The 23,183-nt window shown below is 43.0% G+C and overlaps 1 protein-coding gene across 3 annotated transcripts in view; it reads right to left on the bottom strand.

Moving 5' to 3' along the window:
* LOC115167464 (probable C-mannosyltransferase DPY19L3) overlaps window positions 1–23,183 on the bottom strand; it is a 40,292-nt gene that overhangs the window by 15,635 nt on the left and 1,474 nt on the right. For 2 of the 3 annotated variants that reach the window (XM_029721887.1, XM_029721886.1), the window contains exons 3-9: window positions 22,912–23,032; window positions 18,181–18,308; window positions 4,499–4,589; window positions 2,201–2,322; window positions 1,911–2,056; window positions 1,515–1,638; window positions 1,176–1,310 (exon numbers count right to left, since the gene is read on the bottom strand). In XM_029721887.1, coding sequence (XP_029577747.1) covers window positions 1,176–1,310; window positions 1,515–1,638; window positions 1,911–2,056; window positions 2,201–2,322; window positions 4,499–4,589; window positions 18,181–18,308; window positions 22,912–23,023 — 858 coding nt within the window. In that variant the 5' untranslated portion in view covers window positions 23,024–23,032. Of the gene's footprint in view, window positions 1–1,175; window positions 1,311–1,514; window positions 1,639–1,910; window positions 2,057–2,200; window positions 2,323–4,498; window positions 4,590–18,180; window positions 18,309–22,911; window positions 23,033–23,183 lie in introns of those variants that run through there. The other variant, XM_029721888.1, reaches the window with a different exon arrangement.

Genomic DNA, 23,183 nt, shown 5'->3' with positions numbered 1-23,183 from the left:
GGGAATAGAATCCACTACCCCTGGCGTTAGGAGCACCATGGTCTACCAACTGAGCTACAAAGTCCACATCCTGGCTCAACCCTAACCATAGCCTCAACCCTAACCTTAGCTTCATGTCCACATCCTGGCTCAACTGTAACCCTCAACCCAAACTACAAACACTAACCTCAACTGTAACCCTAGCCTCAAAGATTTGGCATGGGCCCTCAGATCCTCAAAAAGTTCTATAGCTGCACCAGAAGAGCATCTCGACTGGCTGCATCACCGCCTGGTATGGCAACTGCTTGGCATCCGCGCTACAGAGGGTAGTGTTTAAGGCCAGTACATCACTAGGGCTGAGCTGTGTGCCATCCAGGGCCTCTGTACCAGGCGGTGGAAGGCCCTAAAAATTGTCAAAGACTCCAGCCACCCAAGTCATAGACTGTTTTCTTTGCTACCGCACGGCAAGTGGTACCGGAGCGCCAAGTCTAGGACCAAAAGGCTCCTGAACAGCTTCTACCCACAAGTCATAACGCTGCTAATCAAATGGCTACTCAGACTATTTGCATTGACACTTTTTGGGGGGGGGGGGCACTGAATCGCTTGCACTGTCTATGCGCACTCAATGGACTCTACCCACACAGTACACTGACACTCCAACACACACACACACACACACTACATACGCTCACACATATTGACGACACACTCACAGACAGACACACTTTCACATACCCTGCTGCTACTATGTTTTTTGATCTATCCTGATATGGGTAAAAGTGACTAGGCTATCTACATGTACATATTACCTCAATTACATCGTACCCCTGCACATTAACTCGGTACCAGTACTCCTTGAATATACTATTACTCTGCAGTGTAGGGAAAGGCCTCACAAATAAGCATTTCACAGAAAAGTCTACGCATGTTGTATTTGGCGCATGTGACAGATAAAATTGTATTTGAACCAAAACCCTGAACCTAGCTTCATGTGCAGATCCCGGCTCAACTCTAACCCTCAATCCCGATTGCTTGAGCTGCCATATCCACAGCGAACGTGATCTCTCTAATATCATGCACAGGTCCTTAATCTGTGACGGATTGAATCTCGGCCCAGGAACAAAATAACGCAACATATATTTGGCTGAATGCTGTGATGGTAATGTGCACGATGAGAGAGGAATGATGTCACAGACCTGTTCTGTGGAGATGAGGTCCAGACAGTCCAAGGTGAAGATGATGAGAGCCTGAACCAGCAGGATGAACTGATTAAACTGCCAGGTGAGGCAGAAACACAACGTGGCCAGGAACATCAGCCACAACACCACCTTCTGCTCACAGGAAAGGAGTGGACGGAAGAACACAGATCCCGTTACAAATCAGCCACTTGACCTCAAAACAACTTCTAAGGTAAGATATTTCATTTGATAGTGATTCATTGTCTATTTCCACAGATGTTCTCTTCATTCTGGCCTAATTGTATGTGTGTAGAGAACAGAGGAGATGATGGTGTCCTCTGCTAGGTGAGTGTCTACCTGCTGGATGGGTTTGAGGTGAGGCCTCAGGTAGCAAGTGATGGCAGCTATCTGGAGAGCGAAGAAGGGCAGGGACCAGTTCTCCCTGAGAGAGATGGTGAACTCCACCCGCGTTGTGTCCACTCTGGAACACAATCACACACATGGAACACTCACACCACCACCATTTAGATCTTAGGTCGAAGAGGGCATTTTAGGATTGGACTTGTGACAGCTTGCAGTAGGTCATCAAGTTTGTCCAGTAGCTATAATTGTATAAACTGTATGCCAGTCTGCTATAATTGTATAAACTGTATGCCAGTCTGTTAGGCAAAAGCACCAACAGATCTGGGACCAGGCCAATACGTTTAGCCTTTCGATGAATCATTAGTTGGGTGTGCATAGTGAGATATATACCTGTTGAGGATGTACCAGACTCCAGTGAGAGCCCCTGCTAGCCAGGAACCACTGAGCAGCCAGCTGGTGATGAAGAGGGCTATGACATACACCGCTTGGAGGGAAAACACTGTGTAGATATAGAAATACACTGGCTCCAGGTAGGCCTGAAACACACACACACACACACACACACACACACACACACACACACACACACACACACACAATGAAATAATGACCAATCATCTTATCAATCGTCTCCATTATTATTTGAAATGCCTTGTTAGTAGACGTGGTCTCTGTGTTACCTGTATGGGTAGAATCCTATAGAGAACACCCAGGAACACTTCCTGATAGATGTTCATGCGTCGCAGGAGGTTGATGGTTCTCTTGGATTCAGTGGCATTATCACTGATGAGCTCTGAAAGACCTGATCACATACAGACAGAAATCAGGTTCGTTCTTAAAGTCACTGTCCCAACGTTTCCAGATTTCTATGAATTATGACCTGTAATTAATTAGAAATATAAGTGAAATAGTTCTCCTTCCAAAAACTGGTAATCATGTATGTTAAAAGGCAGTTTTTTTCTGTGTTGGAATGGTTTAGGTGTACAACAACAACAACAACAGGACAGAGTGGTGAAGAGGAGCAGATTAAACGTGTCCGGAATCGACTTCACCATTCATTTTCTAGATTCAGGTTCAATCAAACATCATTTTAAGCCTTGTTCTGCTGTTGACAGTGACAGCTGATTTTGGGATTGTATATCGATTCACTCCACTTAAATATTTGTCATCTGATGAATTCGTTTCAGTCTCTGAATTGTTCAAAACTTTTTTCCTCGTATAACGGCATAAAAACTACAATCTGTGCCCTGAATTAGCCTAGCGCACATGGGTGCCCAGCTACAGTATATCCTGCCCCGAGCTCGTTTTCCCCGGGTTTTCCCCGGCTAAACTAGCTGAACTACGCTACTAGTTTTCGTCCTCATTGCCAAACTTCATAAATACTGCACCCTCAACTTCAAAACTTCTTTGCTAGTTAGACGTACAATCATTTAACTAAGAAATTCGCTGGAAAGAAACTTGAATTTGTTTCATTGACTGGTTCGAGCGATCTGTCGTGTTGTAAGACAATGGTGGCGAAGGATATCATTGCTACTTAACACCGATCCGTGTTCAGTTTTGAGATCCACTGGCATCATTGGCATAGGGTTAAGCTGGATGTTTCTGACTGGTCGTGGAACTGTGACAATGGGCAGCCTCTTCCTGCTTGGCTCGATGGGATATGTAGTGATTTTGCCAACACAGCCAGATATGTACACAGTCTTGCACCCTTAACCTTTTTTAAACTGACTATCGTATTTGTTGATTAAATCGGACTTTATTAGTATAATGAGTAATCCAGGAATGTAAAAAGTTAATTGACACGAGAAAACTAGAGAAAATTGCAACTACAGAGTGCCAATGGCTACAATGAATGGCTAAATTACTTCCAGACACGAACGGCCAGCGGAGCTCCTCCTCTTCCTCACTACTCTATTGTGTAGGTGTAAACCGGTCATTAAAAATATGAACGCGAACAGACAACTGATTGGCCAGCTCATCCTCCTCAGGAGGATGTCATCATCCTTTGTGAGGAAATAGCAAGCATTTTATTTTTTAACGGTCTTTAACTTTTAAAAAGTGAGATTTTCACCGGACACTTACTTTAAACTTTCTGTGACTGGTCCACTTTCAGTAAGAGTAATACAGCAACTAATTCAAACTAAACCATCTAACTTCTCCAGAGTTATAGGGTCTGAGATACTAATTCATTTGCGTGACAATTTCAAAAAACGGTAACGCATCACTCCGATCTCATATTAAACTCTGCCGAGTTAGGATGCCGGGATAAGATCACGCTAACTTGGGCAGATGGAGTCATGTAAACAACGTGTGATCATGTTTCCAGTCTGCTGGGCAACAGCGTTATTCAATTACGTTTGGTATGAGCAAACAGTACCTCAAAAATAGCAACAAAGATCTGAGGTTTCGCTCCAGACCTTTGATTAGAGTCAGGCAAAAATGACTGCGCTATATCCATGCATAAATACAACAGCCCCCCATCCTGAGAGGTCTTGTTAAAAAGATAAAGTATGACACAGGTCACTTACAATGCCATAGGTTTTTTTTTCTCTCTCCATTGTCTCCCTTTTAACTAGATTTGTTTCCAAGGTTACATAACAAGCCATTGGTCAAATACCTCCCTTACTACATAATGATGAAGGAACCCGACCAGACAGACAAGTGGACCGAGGGGTATGTCAATGCCCTCTGACTCGCTATTTAAGGACCTCTCTTTTGGCAAATGCTGCATAATTAAAATAAATTTATTTAATGAGGGCGAAAATATGACTGTCCAGAGTTTACAAGAGAAGGAAATGTTTTAAAAGTGAATGGGCTCATTTCCAGGGCATTGAGTTCTGAAAGAGCACTTGTGACCATAAAAGGTTATGATTCTCAGAAGCCTCTGTGCTCTTTCCCCTGAGATGACTAGTAGAATAACCTGAGGGGATTGTGGGGCTAGCCTATATCTACTGTGAGTAACTGTCATTGTACTATACCTTGCTGTATGGAGGGAGCTCTCAACATCTGTTTATAGTACGAGTAGTACAGGCCACATTCTGTCCGAAAGGAGATTTCACGCTCAACTTCCTGAAATATAAGTAGAGATGAAAATACATTTACAAAACATAAAACAATACAAAAAACAAAGATGAGTTCTCCATATGAACAACAGGTACAGTGCATTCATAAAGTACTCAGACCCATTGACTTTTTCCACATTTTGTTACGTTACAGCCTTATTTAAAAATTGATTAAATAGTTTTTTCCCCTCAACAATCTACACACAACACCCCATAATGACAAAGTAAAAACTTTTCTTTTTTTTACTGAAATATCACATTTACATAAGTATTCAGACTCTTTACTCAGTACTTTGTTGAAGCACCTTTGGCAGCGATTACAGCCTCGGGTCTTCTTGGGTATGTCACTACAAGCTTGACACAACTGTATTTGGAGAGTTTCTCCCATTCTTCTCTGCAGATCCTCTCAAGCTCTGTCAGGTTGGATGGGGACCGTCGATGCACAGCTATTTTCAGGTCTCTCCAGAGATGTTAGATCGGGTTCAAGTCCGGGCTCTAGCTGGACCACTCAAGGACATTCAGAGACTTGTCCCGAAGCCACTCCTGTGTTTTCTTGGCTGTGTGCTTATGGTCGTTGTCCTGTTGGAAGGTGAACCTTCGCCCCAGTCTGATGTCCTGAATGCTCTGGAGCAGGTTTTTATCAAGGAACTCTGTGTACTTGGCTCCGTTCATCTTTTCCTTGATCCTGACTAGTCTCCCAGTTCCTGCCGCTGAAAAACATCCCCCAAAGCCCTTCTCCCCCGATTGCTCAGTTTGGCCAGCTTTAAGAAGAGTCTTGGTGGTTCCAAACTTCTTTCACTTAAGAATGATGGAGGCCACTGTGTTCTTGGGGACCTTCAATGCAGAAGAAATGTTTTGGTACCCTTCCCCAGATCTGTGCCTCGACACAATCATGTCTCGGAGCTCAACAGACAATTCCTTCGACCTCATAGCTTGATTTTTCCTCTGACATGCATTGTCAACTGTGGGACCTTATATAGACAGGTGTGTGCCTTTCCAAATCATGTCCAATCAATTGAATTTACCACCGGTGGACTCCAATCAAGTTGTATAAAACATCTCAAGGATGATCAATGGAAACAAGATGCACCTAAGCTCTATTTCGAGTCTCATAGCAAAGGGTCTGAATACTTATGTGAATAAGGTATTTCTGTTTTTTTATTTAAAATAAATTTGCAAACGGTTTTGGCTTTTATATTATGTGGTGTGTAGATTAATGATAAAATATTTATAATTTAATACATTTTGGAATAAGGCTATAACGTAACAAAAATTTGGAAAAAGTTAAGGGGTCTGAATACTTTCTGAATGCACTGTACATGGAAAAACTTCACAGAAAAACGTTTCATGCATGCATAGCTGTTAATACTGTCTGAGCCTTAAACATGTTGACTATAATAGACGGGTGCAGTAAAACTGCGTGGTTAATAATGGGACAGTGAAATATAACGTCGTCCCCTGAGACATTGTGCTGGATATGCAACATTACTGACGTCGTGTGGGAAATTACAGATAGTAGGAAGCCTGCAAATGGATGCACCTGGGAAAAATATAAATGAGATTACATCTCTTTATAACTTCATTATAGAATATACATTTTTTAAATGTAACCATAATACAACCCCTATCTTCTCAATAATCTCTCGTGGACAGATTACCTACATTTATACAACGGGTGGGTCTAATCCTGAATGGCGTTAAAATGTCCATTTACTCTGTTGCATCTAACGGCGCAATCCACTGTCTCATCAGCCCAGCCAGGCAATTTATAAACTTGATCTCCACAATAAAATGTATCAAGACATTATCTCACATTTCTTTTACACTAACATTTATTTTTTAACAGTAGAGATTTAAATAAACCTTGCTGTCTGTCTCTCTAACATTTGCAACATTGTTTCAATATTCAAATTCGATCTCCAGGTGGCAAATAGTAATGAAAGTGTCAGGAGTTGGGATGAGACAGACGAGACAGCCTTGTTATGAGACAGCCTAGTTAAATAGAGGTTAAATGATATAAATAAAAGGACAGGCATGCAGCTTTTTTCAGTCAGTAAAAAATCATGAATCAGCATCATGATTATGGATATATACAAATACATAATCAATAGAAAACAGCTAAAACAAAACGCAGCTAGTTTGCTGTCTTTCCAGCTTCAGTTTGAAGTGATTGTGTTAGCTGTGTTGTTGGCTAGCTCCTCTGAACAACAGTGTCTTGAGGAGAGAGCACATCTTCTATGCCTGGCAAAATCAAGCATCATTAGCTCATTGTTATGGACAAATCCAAATAAATGTCACTAGAAAACTGCTTAAACAAACGCAAATGCAGCTACTGTGCTGTTATTCTGGCTATACTGTTTGACGTGACAGTAAATTAGCAGTAGTTGGCTAGCTAGCTAGCAAGCAAGGGATAAGAACGTTGCCAGCTGGTATGGCAACCGAACGATAGAACAACCAACCAGCCGGCTTGAATAGCAACCCTAGATTTGTGTTGGGACTATATCTTGTGGAAGGATGAAACAGTATGAATAAATTAATCAAAATAACGGTTTTAATTAAAATATGTTGGTAACCCATTGTATAAAAGTGATAATGCCCTCGAAGCCAGTGGAGGATATATTGGCACAGTTTGCCAGCCCTCGACTTGTCTCGGGCCTAACAACACAAATCGAGCATCTAAACACATTACAAGATTTTAGTTCTGGGTTAACCAAGATTATCTCCCCAATTGCTGTTAATTCCCAAGTTGAATATTTTAAAGAATGTTAACCTGTATTGCAAGTACTTTTCAGAAAAGGCAACATCATCCCTTTATACAATAAGGGGTGTACCGGGCTCCCTGAAATCATGGATAGATGGGAGCATTCAAGCAAAACTGAAAGCGCCAACCACTGCATTTAACCATGGCAAGAAGATTGGGAATATGAAAGAATACAAACAGTGTAGTTATTCCCTCCGCAAAGCAATCAGGCAGGCTAAACATCGGTATAGGGACAAAGTTGAGTCCCAGTTCAACGGCTCAGACACGAGACCTATGTGGCAAGGTCTACAGACAATCACGGATTCTAAAAGGAAAACCAGCCACGTCGCGGACAACGATGTCTTGCTTCCGGACAGGCTGAACACCACCTTCGCTCGTTTTGAGGATTATACAGTGCCACCGACACGGCCCACTATCAAGGACTCTGGGCTCTCCTTCTCCGTGGCCGACATGAGTAAGACATTTAAGCGTGTTAACCCTCGCAAGGCTGTCGGCCCAGATGGTATCCCTAGCCACGTCCTCAGAGCATGCGCAGACAGCTGGCTGGTGAGTTTACAGGTATATTCAAGCTCTCCCTATCCCAGTCTGTTGTCCCCACATGCTTCAAGATGGCCAACATTGTCCCCGTACCTAAGAAAGCAAAGGTAATTTAACTAAATGACTATCGGCCCATAGCACTCACCTATGTCATCATGAAGTGCTTTGAGAGACTAGTCATGGACCATATCACCTCCATCTTACCTGCCACCCTTGACCAACTTCAATTTGCTTACCGCCTCAATAGATCCACAGACAATGCAATCGCCACCACACTGCACACTGCCCTGTCCCATCTGGACAAAAGGCATACCTATGTAAGAATGCTGTTCATTGACAATAGCTCAGCATTCAACACCATAGTACCCTCCTAGCTCATCATCAAGCTCGAGGCCCTGGGTCTGAACTAGAGGTCGACCGATTAATCGGAATGGCCGATTAATTAGGGACGATTTCAAGTTTTCATAGCAATCGGTAATCGGTATTTTTGGCCACCGATTTGCCGATTTTAAAAAAATCAAATTTTTTGACCTTTATTTAACTAGGCAAGTCAGTTAAGAACACATTCTTATTTTCAATTACGGCCTAGGAACGGTGGGTTAACTGCCTTGTTCAGGGGCAGAACGACAGATTTTTACCTTGTCAGGTTGGGGATGCAACCTTACGGTTAACTAGTCCAACTCTCTAACCACCTGCTTTACGTTGCACTCCACGAGGAGCCTGCCTGTTACGCGAATGCAGTAAGAAGCCAAGGTAAGTTGCTAGCTAGCATTAAACTTATCTTAGAAAAACAATCAATTAATCATAATCACTAGTTAACTACACATGGTTGATGATATTACTAGTTTATCTAGCCAGTCCTGCATTGCATATAATCGATGTGGTGCGCATTCGCGAAAAAGGACTGTCTTTGCTCCAACGTGTACCTAACCATAAACATCAATGCCTTTCTTAAAATCAATACACAAGTATATATTTTTAAACCTGCATATTTAGTTAATATTGCCTGCTAACATGAATTTCTTTTAACTAGGGAAAATGTGTCACTTCTCTTGCAAACAGAGTCAGGGTATATGCAGCAGTTTGGGCCGCCTGGCTCGTTGCGAACTGTGAAGACTATTTCTTCCTAACAAAGACAGCCGACTTTGCCAAACATAACATTGGAGGTTGTGCAATGTAACAGGAACATTTAGACTTATGGATGCCACCCGTTAGGTAAAATACGGAACGGTTCTGTATTTCACTGAAAGAACAAACGTGATAGTTTCCGGATTCGACCATATTAATGACCAAAGGCTCGTATTTCTGTGTGTTATTATGTTATAATTAAGTCTATGATTTGATAGAGCAGTCTGACTGAGCGATGGTAGGCAGCAGCAGGCTCGTAAGCATTCATTCAAAATAGCACTTTTGTGCGTTTTGCCAGCAGCCCTTCGCAATGCATTGCGCTGTTTATGACTTCAAGCCTATCAACTCCCAAGATTAGGCTGGTGTAACCGATGTGAAATGGCTAGCTAGTTAGCGGGCTGTGCGCTAATAGCGTTTCAAACGTCACTCACTCTGAGACTTGGAGTACCGTAATTTCCGGACTATTGAGCGCACCTGAATATAAGCTGCACCCACTGAATTTAAAAAATATATATTATTTTGAACATAAATAAGCCGCACATGTCTATAAGCCGCAGGTGCCTACCGGTACATTGAAACAAATTAATGTTGTGCCCCCAGGAATCACAGCTGGAATTGAGTTTGTCCTCTTGATGGCTTCTTTCACCGAATCTGTTATGTGGGCCCTCATGCTGTCCAAAATGAGCAATGCCTTGTTCCTTGTTCCTTGTTCCTTCCTCCCGGTCGCTTGCCGTAACACTCCGTATGCCATTCATGCATTAGGCTTTCCGTCATCCATCCTTTCTTGTTGACTTTCACAATTCCTCTCGGAAATTTTTCTTTTGGCATCGTCGTGTGTTTAAAAATCACCATCGGTGGAAGCTTTTCTCCCGATGCCGTGCAGCTCAGAACACAGGTGAAGTGCGTTTTTTCATGCCCAGTTGTTTTCAGCGTGACGGATGATTCGCCTTTCCTGTTGACAGTCTGAGTGAGAGGAAGGTCAAACGTCAGAGGAACCTCATCCATATTTATGATGTCGTGCGGGCCAATGGAATGCTCTGCTATCTTTGCATCAGTGAATTTGCGGAAGTTTGAAACTTTTTCCTCGTAGTCGGGAGGGAGCTGCTGACACAGACTCGTCTGTACCCTGATGGACAGGCCTTTACGTCTCATAAATCTGAGACACCACGATGGTCCACCTCTAAAATCCTCAAACTTCATTGCGGTGGCGATTGTTTGGGCTTTCAGTCGAATCTGCACAGTTGAAACACCTCGGCCGTCTGCTCTCTGTGTGTTGACCCAGTCTTAGAGCTCATTTTATAGTTCGGGCCATTTGCTTTTCTTCTCTTTGAAAGCTTTATTTGTCTTTTTGCACTGAGTCAATTCCTCACGCTGCTGTTTCCAATGTCTTATCATCGACTCATTAAGACCAAGCTCCCGTGCAGCAGCTCTATTTCCTTTTCCAACAGCCAGATCAATCGCCTTCAACTTGAAAGCTGCATCATATGCATTTCTCCGTGTCTTTGCCATGATGAGGGTGACAAAATGACTACCGTAATCAGAATGATAGGAAGTTTGAGAGCGCTCGATTTAATCTAAACAGTAAACAAAAAAGTTGTTTGACCTTAACCCGTTCGGCAATTTCATTGGTCTAACGAAAGCTTCATGCCGCCAAAAAACTGAGCACGTCACAGAATGTGTTTTTTTTGGAGAAAAAAAATTGAAAGCGGGAAAAATCCATATATTAGCTGCGTTATTGTTTAAGCCGCGAGGTTCAAAGTGTGGGAAAAAAGTTGCGGCTTATAGTCCGTTAATTACGGTAGTCGTTTCCCCTTGCTCTGCATGGGTAACGCTGCTTCGAGGGTGGCTGTTGTCCATGTGTTCCTGGTTTGAGCCCAGGTAGGAGCGAGGAGAGGGACAGAAGCTATACTGTTACACTGGCAATACTAAAGTGCCTATAAGAACATCCAATAGTCAAAGGTATATGAAATACAAATCGAATAGAGAGAAATAGTCCTATAATAACTACAACCTAAAACTTCTTACTTGGGAATATTGAAGACTCATGTTAAAAGGAACCACCAGCTTTCATATGTTCTCATGTTCTGAGCAAGGAACTTACACGTTAGCTTTCTTACATTGCACATAATGCACTTTTTCTTCTCCAACACTTTGTTTTTGCATTATTTAAACCAAATTGAACACGTTTCATTATTTATTCGAGGCTAAATTGACTTTATTGATGTATTATATTAAGTTAAAATAAGTGTTCATTCAGTATTGTTGTATATGTCATTAATTACAAACAAACAAACAAACAAACAAATAAATAGGCTGATTAATCGGTATCGGCTTTTTTTGGTCCTCCAATAATCAGTATCGGCGGTGAAAAATCATAATCGGTCGACCTCTAGTCTGAACCCCGCCCTGTGCAACTGGGTCCTGGACTTCCTGACGGGTTGCCCCCAGGTGTTTAAGGTAGGAAACAACACCTTCTCTTCACTGATCCTCAACACTCGTGCTCCCTCCTGTACTCCCTGTTCACCCATGACTGCGAGGCCAAGCACGCCTCCAACTGAATCATCATGTTAGCAGATGACACATCAGTAGTAGGCTTAATTACCAACAATGATGAGACAGCCTACAGGGAGGAGGTGAGGGCTCTGGGAGTCTGGTGCCAGGAAAATAACTTCTCACTCAACGTCAATGTCAACAAAACTAAGGAGATGATCGTGGACTTCAGGAAACAGCAGAGGGAGCACCCCCCTATCCACATCGATGGGAACGCAGTGGAGAAGGTGGAACGCTTCAAGTTCCTCGGTATACAAAACACTGACAAACTGAAATGGTCCACCCACACAGACGGTGTGGTGAAGAAAGTGCAACAGCGCCTCTTCAACCTCAGGAGGCTAAAGAAATTTTACTTAACACCTACAACCCTCACAAACTTTTACAGATGCACAATTGAGAGCATCCTGTTGGGCTGTATCACCGCCTGGTACGGCAACTGCACTGCCCACAACAGCAAAGCTCTCCAGAGCGTGGTGTGGTCTGCCCAACGCATTACCGGGGGCAAACGTCTCACCCTCCGGGACACCTACAGCACCCGATGCCATAGGAAGGCCAAAAAGATCATCAAGGACAACAACCACCCGAGCCACTGCCTGTTCACCCCGCTATCATCCAGAAGGCGAGGTCAGTACAGGTGCATCAAAGCTGGGACCGAGAGAATGAGAAACAGCTTCTATCTCAAGGCCATCAGACTGCTAAACAGCCATCACTAGCACATCAGAGGCGGCTGCCTATAGACATAGATTAGGAACCACTGGCCACTTTTAGAAATGGATCACTAGCCACTTTAATAATGTTTCCGTATCTTGCAGTACTCATCTCAAATGTATAAACTGCACTCCACACTAGTGATGCACCTATATTTTTGGCCGATACAGATATCCAATATTTTCCTTGCCAAAAACAAACGATACGATAACCAATATTTTAAATTTTAGCTGCCTTTTAAGCATTTTAGTACAGTTAAATAGTTAAAACACACACACACACACACACACACACACACACACACACACACGGATACAGCAGTCTAAGGCACTGCATCTCAGTGCAAGAGGCATCAATACAGTCCCTGGTTCGATTCCAGGCTGTATCACATCCGGCCATGATTGGGAGACCCATAGGGCGGTGCACAATTGGCCCAGCGTCATCTGGAATTGGCCGGGGTAGGCCGTCATTGTAAATAAGAATTTGTTCTTAACTGACTTGCCTAGTTAAATAAAGGTTACACACACACACACCAAAAAGTGATTTTGTTGGCATTTACATGTGTCCCCATTACCAGTAAAACATAATCAAAACCTAATTCTTTCACTTCCTGTGCTGTTTCATTGGATTTCATCATACATGTCAAAACAGTAAAGTTTCAGCTCTGTCCGTGGCCTCTCTTCCTCGGTGCGCACTGTCACTGCGTCCGTTTCCATCTCGTCCAGCTGTGTATGTAACATTTCACGTAAACCATGTTTCTTGTCTGCATCGAAGTAACATAGCATAAAGCATGGTGGCGACCCAGTAAAGAGAGAATACCACCGAATCGCTTGTTCACAGCCTGTCGCCAGTTTTGTTGAGCAGGAGTTTGAATGCCATGACAGAGGGTATCACGTCTGCTGCAGGCGCAGTTGATGAGCTTATTTCTCAAGTCAGTTGTTCGAATGGAGCTAGCTAGTTGGTTCACGTTTCCAAGTTTCAAAACATGTTCTCAAATCCCATTGAAATGGTAGCAGCTGTATGACAACTAGCACATTCATGAGCATGCAATACGACTTTCCTCAGTACGAAGTCCTCGACGATCCATTGTGCTGTCAGACTCAGCATGCTCATGGGGTTGATATCACTGGTCCAAATGTCAGTCATGAAGCTAATAGCAGTGACGCTATTACTGTGCAACTCCGGTAGGGCAACATCTGAAAAATAACGCACTTGGTAGTGTGTACCGGTGCTCAACCACCATCACCCACGACAGAGAACGGTCGATTGTCAAAGGCAATGAATTCCATTATCTTGCCGTTAATGGATTTCTCCTTCAAATTGTCTCACTGAAATGTTCTTACTCTTTCATATGACTGCTCTACTTGTTGAATACTCGATCCACAAGGCAGACATTGTGGGCTAGGTCAGGAATGCTGTGTTGAACGTGTAGCGCAAAATTAAACTAGACATTGTTAAACTTGACATCAGTCCGGTGCCGATGTTGGCATTTTAAGCTAATATCGGCCGATTCTGATTGTTGACCGATATATCGTGCATCCCTGCTCCAAACTATTCTACGGTATCTTAGTCACTTTTAAACTGTGTTTACATATTGCATCACCCATCTCATATGTACAGTTGAAGTCGGAGGTTTACATACAGTTAGGTTGGAGTCATTAAAACTTGTTTTTCAACCACTCCACAAATTTCTTGTTAACAAACTATTGTTTTGGCAAGTAGGTTAGGACATCAACTTTGTGCATGACACAAGTCATTTTTCCAACACTTGTTTACAGACAGATTATTTCACTTATAATTCACTGTATCACAATTCCAGTGGGTCAGAAGTTTACATACACTAAGTGACTGTGCCTTTAAACAGCTTGGAAAATTCCAGAAAATGATGTCATGGCTTTAGAAGCTTCTGATAGGTTAATTGACACCATTTGAGTCAATTGGAGGTGTACCTGTGGATGTATTTCAAGGGCTACCTTCAAACTCAGTGCCTCGATGCTTGACATCATGGGAAAATCAAAAGAAATCAGCCCAAAAAAAATTGTAGACCTCCACAAGTCTGGAAATTGCTCCCAAGGATGAACCAAACACCTGAAGGTACCACATTTATCTGTACAAACAATAGTAAGCAAGTATTAACACCATGGGACCACGCAGCTGTCATACCGTTCAGTAAGGAGACGCGTTCTGTCTCCTAGAGATTAACGTACTTTGGTGCGAAAAGTGTAAATCAATCCTAGAACAACAGCAAAGGACCTTGTGAAGATGCTGGAGGAAACAGGTACAAAAGTATCTATATCTACAGTAAAATGAGTCCTATATCAACATAACCTGAAAGGCCACTCAGCAAGGAAGAAGCCACTGCTCCAAAACCGCCATAAAAAAGCCAGACTACGGTTTGCAACTGCACATGGGAACAAAGATAGTACTTTTTGGAGAAATGTCCTCTGGTCTGATGAAACAAAAATAGAACTGTTTGGCCATAATGACCATCGCTATGTTTGGAGGAAAAAGGGGGAGGCTTGCAAGCTGAAGAACACCATCCCAACCGTGAAGCATGGGGGTGGCAGCATCATGTTGTGGGGGTGCTTACTGCAGGATGGACTGGTACACTTCACAAAATAGATGGCATCATGAGAAAGCAAAATTATGTGGATGTATTGAAGCAACATCTCAAGACATCAGTCAGGAAGTTAAAGCTTGGTCGCAAATGGGTCTTCCAAATGGACGTTAACGCCAAGCATACTTCCAAAGTTGTGGCAAAATGGCTTAAGGACAACAGAGTCAAGGTATTGGAGTGGCCATCACAAAGCCCTGTCCTCAATCCCATAGAAAATTTGTGGGCAGAACTGAAAAAGTGTGTGTGAGTAAGGAGGCCTACAAACCTGACTCAGTTATACCAGCTCTGTCAGGAGGAATGGGCCAAAATTCACCGAACTTATTGTGGGATGCTTGTGGAAGGCTATCAAAACGTCACTTCCGACTTCAACTGTATTGTATTCTATATTACACCACTGACTGTTAAACAGCCATATCCAGCACATCAGAGGCTGCTACCTATAGACATAGATTAGGAATCACTGGCCACTTTAAGGAAATTAAATACTAGCCATTTTAATAATGTTTCCGTATCTTGCATTGCTCATCTCATATGTGTAAACTGTACTCTATACTATTCTACAGTATCTTAGTCACTTTAATTGTGTTTAAATATTGCATCACCCATCTCATATGTATACACTGTATTCTATACTATGCCAATGTATCTTAGTCCAGTGCTGCTCTGACATAAATGTGCATATTCTTAATCCATTCCTTACTTAGATTTCTGTGTTTTTTGGAATATGTTGTGAAACGGTTAGATATTACTTGTTAGATATTACTGCACTGTCGGAGCTAGAAGCACAAGCATGTCACTACACCCGCAATAACATCTGCTAAACACATGTATGTGACCAATACATTTGATTTGGTTGATGACATTAGCAGAGCACAGCTTACCTTGAGGTGAGAGAACCACAGAAGGTTCTCATGTATGGAGTAAACACACCAGGCATGAGCCAGCCCAGTTAGCACAGCCAATACCAACCCTGCTGCTATGACAACAGTCTGCCAAGGCCACAGAGGTGGAATGCTCAAACGGTACCAATTCTGGGAATCTCTCCCAGAGTCTTCCCTTTCACTGACCCTTAAACCCCCTCTTGCTTCAACACAGCGTTCAGCAGACATATCATATTGAGAGATGTCCCAGTAACTCTCCAGCTTGCTCAGTCCTCTCTTGCGTATTTCCATGTCTGGATGCAGGGTTGCTCATGCACGTCTTGCCTCTAACATACAGAAGTCACCCACTGATGAGTAAGTACCCAGGTGGAGTCATGATTAGAACCTCTCCATGTGACCAAGGCTTACTTCCAAGCTCACTCCTCTCATGGTCCAGCAAACAGTCTGAAAAGAAAAAAAAACTGGCCACTCACTCGGTTTCTGTTTTCCCAGTCGCTCTTTTTAACGGCCCAATCTCTGTCTAATAACCAGTTGATGAAAAAAAAGGAAAGAAAGCAATCACATTAGTTTTACAAGGCCATTAAAAAGGCTTTAAAAGCTAAATAATCTGACGCAAACAGGGACCAGCTCGGTCTGTGTTCTGGAAGACAACTGAAATCGCCGGATAGGGAAGGCGAATCAACTCACAAAACACAACTGGTGACCTCTCGGCACATCTATAAAATAAAAAAAAGAGAGAGAGAGAGAGAGAGAGAAAGGAAAAAGCCATAGACAAAAAGCCTGGAACATCGTTCGGAAAATGTTGAGACCGTTTGTCAGACCGCTTAAATATTTCTAAAAGTGGAGTGAGAAGTGGTCAGAAATAAGCTTCGGTAGGTGCTATAACTGTCATGGACATGACTTAACATCGCTGCTTCTCTGTGAACAGCGATGTCCCATAGGAAATAACTAAGAGACATGCCTGCCTTTCAGAAACGCTACCGTACCATTCAGTCAACGCTGAGCCAAAACTGACCCAACATGCGGATGCTGCTTAAAAACAATATGGAATCATTAAATTCAGTCTCATTCAAAACAAGCAGACTCCCAAACAAAGCAGATATGACCGGCATTCTCCCATGCAGCCCTCAAGTCCCAATAGATTAACAGCAGCAAACAATCACCACTGGTTAATATTCAGCATGTTTTACTGCACTTAGTCTCCACTTGATTCAGTCAAGAGACATTGTTCCTGAGGATAGCTGATGAAACATAAGGAGAGCACTGCTTATTCCAGTCATGGTCATCTCTACCCGAAGTCAGAACGAAGCATGAATCATATAAGGTAGTACCGGTAGTCATAGGACACCACTGTCGTCTAGGCTGTTCAGTGTTGTTGCTTTTTCCACAGTGTGGATTTAATCTCTCTTAGAAAGCCACGGCTGGGATAGCATTAACAGGCATCAGGCTTCACACACACACACACACACACACACACTTTTCTGGGAAACTGCTAGGCTCACAATGTGCAGTGATGTCATCCTCTTGAACACTGTGTTAAATAAACACATGGAGTTTGAATACAGGGGAGGCGCTGCTGCCAGCTCTGTAAAGTTACCCGCATTTATTATAAATGAGAACATCTGTCTACATTCTCTACGTTCACAGAGAGACAGAGAAAGGGGAAAAAACAACACAAAGACAAAGAAACAGAATAAAATCAAATATGTGCATCCATGCAGGTTAGCTCAATTAGGTGTGCGCTTTGATTTCCATGTCACACTAGCAAATTATTCACAACTTGGATGAGTGGGCCGAGTTGTGCTGTGCATTTGTGTGGGAGGTATACACCTGGACTCTCAAGAGAAAACACAACACCGTGAGGGAAAAAAAAAAACCTGTCGACTACCACTGCTCCTGACAAAATCAACACCCGGGAATTATTGAGGAGGGAGGCCTGACAAGAAGCTCAAAATGTGGTCCATTTAATGACGTCCCAGACCACAGGAAAGGCACTTCACGTCAGACTGAACATGACATAATATCTTTGGGCAGAATCACATGTTCTTTTATACTGTTCTGGAAGGCTCAGGGTGGATTTGGTAACAACCGCTGGCTTGAATTTCAGGACTTTGGTTGTAAAAAGGTCTGACAAACAAGGTCTGAAAAACAATCTGATTGGAAAGACTTGGAGAACCCATCCGTCTGTTTCACCTTGAGGTGTTTATGACATCAGGAAATAGATCATAACTCATGATATGTCATATAAGTTACACTTAATCAAGATCTCTTCCTTTCTAAACCCTATTCATTATTGCCAACAACTTGACTATATGAATCCAACATGTGAACTTGACGAGGGGTGGGGTGCAGGACAGTCAAGTAACAGTGTTCATACAGCGAGGCCATCTTTGGGGTAATCTTTGGGGATTCTCACCTTAATGTTGGAAAACCACAGGTCATTTTCATGGAGCGTAGCCACATAGATGCAGCACAGCATGCCAAGACTAATTCCCACAATCCAACCTATGGCAACCCATAGCACTGTCCTCCATGTCCATACGCCTGAAGAGAGAATAACATAAAACAATATTAAATGTCTCCATTGATAGCCTATAAATCTTTGGCTTAACAAGGGTCTCGTATGTATGCATTATGAGGCAACTATAAGCATCTTACGGTGACCAATGTGACACCATGCCTAACAGGGTGTTAGGGATGACCGAGGAGGCAACAAGAGATACTGGAGATAGGATGCAAAAAAATGTAAGGGTGCAAAAAATGGAGGGGTTTTATCAAATTTGCAAAATACAAATTTATGACTAGAGAAAATTAACCAAAGTGCTTTAATGTAGACATAATTGATGAATTAATTGAAATGAGAAACAGACTGTCCTAATGTCTAATAACAGATCTAAGGTGTAGGAACAGAACATACATTCGTCACCTGAAAAGAAGCGGTATGACAGAGAGAATATATGGGGAGTGGCCAGCGCCATTCATTTGAAATACACATGATATAAAGTGGGAATGTACCGAACAGATTTTAAATACATCGTTATTTTAGCGTTAGCAGTACCCCCCAAAAAATCTATGACTTAAAAGGTACTTTGCTATTTTAACACGTCAAGGGAAAAAGAGATCCTCTGCGGTGAATAGAGGGGTGGCATTTCCCAACGCCCCTCCAGAAACATACTTCAGCATCGGAATTCCGCTCGGACCTCCTTTACCAGAACACAGTCGGCATCCATGCTGCCGGTGACTAGATACACGGCAGTAAACGAGACATTATATAGAACTTTGCTGATAAATGGTTCAATTAAAGTTAGATGAAGTTAAATATACAAGTAACTGTTACAGCGTAAACTATGAAGCATGCATTCAACATAGAGAAACGATGATATCAAATAGCAAGATTGTATTTCTGCAATAAAGTTACGTATGGGATATAAGAAATAAGAAAACAAAAGCAAAGGGTCACGTCCTCATTTCTATATTATGTGTATTACTAGTGTGTATATGTGACTGGGGTCATTGTGCAGCTAACAGCTTAGCTTCCTCCGCTGTCTGACTGCCGCATACTGGGTTCGAACCAGTGATCCTCTGCTACGCAACACGTGACCACCCTCCTTGACAACATTCAAATGGATTGAGCCCCCTAAAAAGGTACCAATTGGATGGCTCCATCCGCAACATTTCAAGCTAGCTGTAGTGTGAGCTTAAGGTACATTCTTAACTCCATTACACTCACCGAGGGATGGGTATCGTTAAGATTTTAACGGTATTACTACTCTTACAGATACCGCTTATCGATCCGGTACTTTAACGGTATTCTTATTGGTTATTTTTGTTATTTCTTATGAAAAAATACTAAACAAATTAAGAACAGAATTAACATTGCTTTGCTTTATTTTATGAAAATGTAAAATAAGAAACAATTATTTACAGCAAAAGAAACAGCAATGTTTTGAACAAATCACTATTATAGACTAATGTTGTGATGATGGAAATGTAAAACTAATTAAATAAACAATATTTTCCTGCAAAAGAAAATACAGTGGTTTAGAGCAACACGGGTGGGGCATGCAGGTAGGCTGCAAAAGGACTAACAGTTCTTAGCAGTTCTTCTGGAGAAAGATCAACATATTTGCCTTCTCTGGCAGAAGTCGGGACCTCTACTGGCTCATTGTGTTCAATGCAGTCGAAAATACCCTCTCGCTAGGGGTGAAGGAGGCTTGAGCACAGAGGTAGCTTGTTGCAATGTTTGTGAGGAGGGACAGAGTAGCCCTCTTCTCCCACCACCACATCACAGGATCTTCAGCCATGGGGACGGGAGGCAGGCCTTTGTAGAGCTCGACCTCTAGGTCAACACGCTCGCTGAGGTTGAGGGACGAGGTGTCCTGTTGGCTCGTCAATCTCAACTCCCTGTCCTCCTGTGAGAACAGCTCCTCCAAGGCACTCCTTGTTTTGTACAATGGAGGGACTGTCTCCTCCATTTCCTCTCCTTCAGACTCCTCCTCCTGTTGCTGGTGATGTGTGTCTGTCTGCTCCGGCTCCTCTGACAGCCCTGGTGTTGCTCCGGTCACATTGGCCTCAACAGTTGCCTTCCTCGGCCTGTCCCAGGTGGCGTCACTCACCGGCCTCCCTCGCTGTGGCCTCATGTAGGAAGGCTTGAATGTCCTCATCCTGATAGCGCTCGGAGAGGTTCTCCCACACCTTCTCTTTGATGGTTGCCACCAACATTGTATCTTCCTGCTTCACAGTGAAATGCTCTTCCAGTTTTTGGAGGATGGGTATGATCTGTCCACAGGCGGCATTCTTTTCACATGACACACACACAGTGTGGATGTATAGAGGATTCTCATGAGCTGGACAAACTCCTCAGCCTTATGGAAGTCCTCGTCCTTCAGACGGTCCAGGTAGTCCTTGGACATTGCTTTTCGCAGTCGTGGGTCCAAGGCTGCTGTTTGGATCGCTGGATACTGCTCCCTGAATCTCTCATTAGATAGAGCGAGTTCCATCTGGTCTTGACATCAAGGATGAGTGAGTGTTGCGGAAGGCCTGAAACCAAAAAAAAATAAAATACATTTCATTACCGCACACTTGATTTTTTAATGAAATTGTTAAATGTGGGAATTTCTAAATAATACTTTAATAGATTGAACTGGCTTCTTACCAAGGAGCTGCTGCTTTTCTTTCCAGACTGTTTTGGACATCGAGGATCTCTTGAACCACACGACCACTGCTCTGATTCTCGCTGCTCATTTATCAACGGAAGTCATTTTGTAGATTTTCTGCTCTGCCAGATTCAATGTGTGTACAAAGCATGCTATTTTTAGGAAGTGTAACCTCTTGATGGCAACATCCATATTTCCAGCATTACCAACAGTCAAAGCTACTATCTTGCAAAGATCTATCACAAACTCTTCTAGAATGTCTGAGATCTCCTCTGCCACTACTTCACCAGCTTGCAATTTGAACACTGCCCTGTTGTGGAGGACCTTCTGTTTACACTGCCCTGGCTTGTGTAGTGCACTGTAACAGTGAGATAGTGGTCCTGACAGAGGCTGGTCCACTCGTCTGATGTGATGGCTAACTTTGGCACGTCCTTCAGCACATTGGCCTTTTCTACACCACACCAGGTAGGAATGACTGTGTCATTGAGGTAACTCCTGGAGGGAGGGGTATGTTTGGGGTTGAGTGCCTTGCTCATCTCATTACAGTAAAAAAAAAAAAAAAAAAAAGAATTCAACACATGAAAACTATCATTATTGAATTATTGTGTATTGTATTGTGATGAGACTAACATACAACCCTTTTATACTACTATATCCTAAAAGAGGTGTAGGCCTTTCACTATGAACTTGATCACAGCTAGTTGGCACTCATTCACCCTCTCCTCAGTCATCCTCCCACTAGCTGCCAGCGTGAAGGGGCTTTGGGCTGGTCTTTGGCTTCTACCAGCTGTATTAGAGGGAGGAGTGGGTTGGTTCATTGTAGCTGCAACTTTAACAAAAAAGTAGCAACATCTTTAAATGGGTGATTGAATTTATGAACGCACCCATAGCTGAACAATCAGCTGGCTAATGGTTCCTTTTGATCATGAACCCATGTTCGCATAATCTAGTTAACTCTGTGTGTGGGCTCTAGGCTGCTAGCATACATACCTAACGTCGATTGGGCAATGAGCGATGAACTACGAGCCTGGCAGTCGAAAACTGTGCATTTCTCTGCCTGTACATGATGCACTTTCGATAGATGTTTGGACAGATTGCTCGTGTTTCCGCCCTTACAAGCAAAAGTCTTGCTGCACTTGTGGCAACGAGCATTGTCAGCATCGACTCTGGTGAAGTGTAACCACACTTTTGAACGTGTAGTTCTCTCCGCCATCGACACTAATTAAGAGCAGAGTCTTTCTGATGTGTGTGCGCGCGCGCTGTAGCGTGAGAGAGAGATCTCTCTTCTGGATTGGGAAGAGCGAAAATGCCTCATAAACAAATGTCTTAATCTTATTGCAAATTAGAAACGGTTGGTGAGATGAAATGTGCAAGATAACGTTTATGTAGCAATAGTAAAACAGGAAATGTATTTTCTTAATTTCTCCAGTACCGAAAGCAGAACCGATAATGTCAGAGCTTATCGATACTACGGTCTTTCATAAAGGTACACGGTAAGGGGCCCCGTTTAATACCGGGTTTCAGTACCCATCCCTACACTCACCCCTTCTAAACTCGCTACACAGCGAGCTACCCCTGCTGTTGAGCTGAGCCAAACTGCCAATCCGGGTCACAGCACCACTGTAAACGGCGTCAGTGTGCTGCTAACAGCTTAGCTTCCTCCACTGTCCGACTGCCCCATACAGGGCTTTCGAACCAGTGAACCTCTGCTTCACAACATACGTGACCGTCCTTCTTGACAACGCTCCAATGGGTTGAGCCACCCAAATACCAATTGGATGGCTCCACCCGCGAACATTTCAAGCTAGCTGTGGAGTGAGCTCATTGCACGTTCTTAACTCCGTTACGTATTGTGTACAGTGAGCGTTAACGTGCATATATGCTATCTGTAAAGCATTTTTATTTTTTATTTTTACTGTGTAGACCGCGGTGCGGCCGTCACACAGGGATTGGTCCAATATGTTGATATGAATACTGAGCATGACACCAACCATCTGAAGTCCTCTCTAGGGGCTCTGCTGAAGGGTAGAACCGCTGGTTCAGGACCTCTGGACCAGACTCCTTACTTCCTTTGCTGCCCTTCCTCTGCCTAAGGGCAGTCATGGTGGCTCACTGAAAAAGGAGGGGCAGCTATTAGTCTTCCACACAAGATAAGGACGTGCACACAACACCACAAACAACATGCTAAGTACCTCAACTCCTCCATGGAGTTGAGAGCAGACTAGATTTTTTAAAAATGAATCTCTGACTCCTTCGATTCTCT

The sequence above is a fragment of the Salmo trutta genome, chromosome 29 (assembly GCF_901001165.1).
Source record: "Salmo trutta chromosome 29, fSalTru1.1, whole genome shotgun sequence".
In the NCBI taxonomy this organism is placed as follows: domain Eukaryota; kingdom Metazoa; phylum Chordata; class Actinopteri; order Salmoniformes; family Salmonidae; genus Salmo; species Salmo trutta.
Note: the sequence above shows the minus strand (reverse complement) of the source record. Positions and strands in the feature narration are given on the sequence as shown.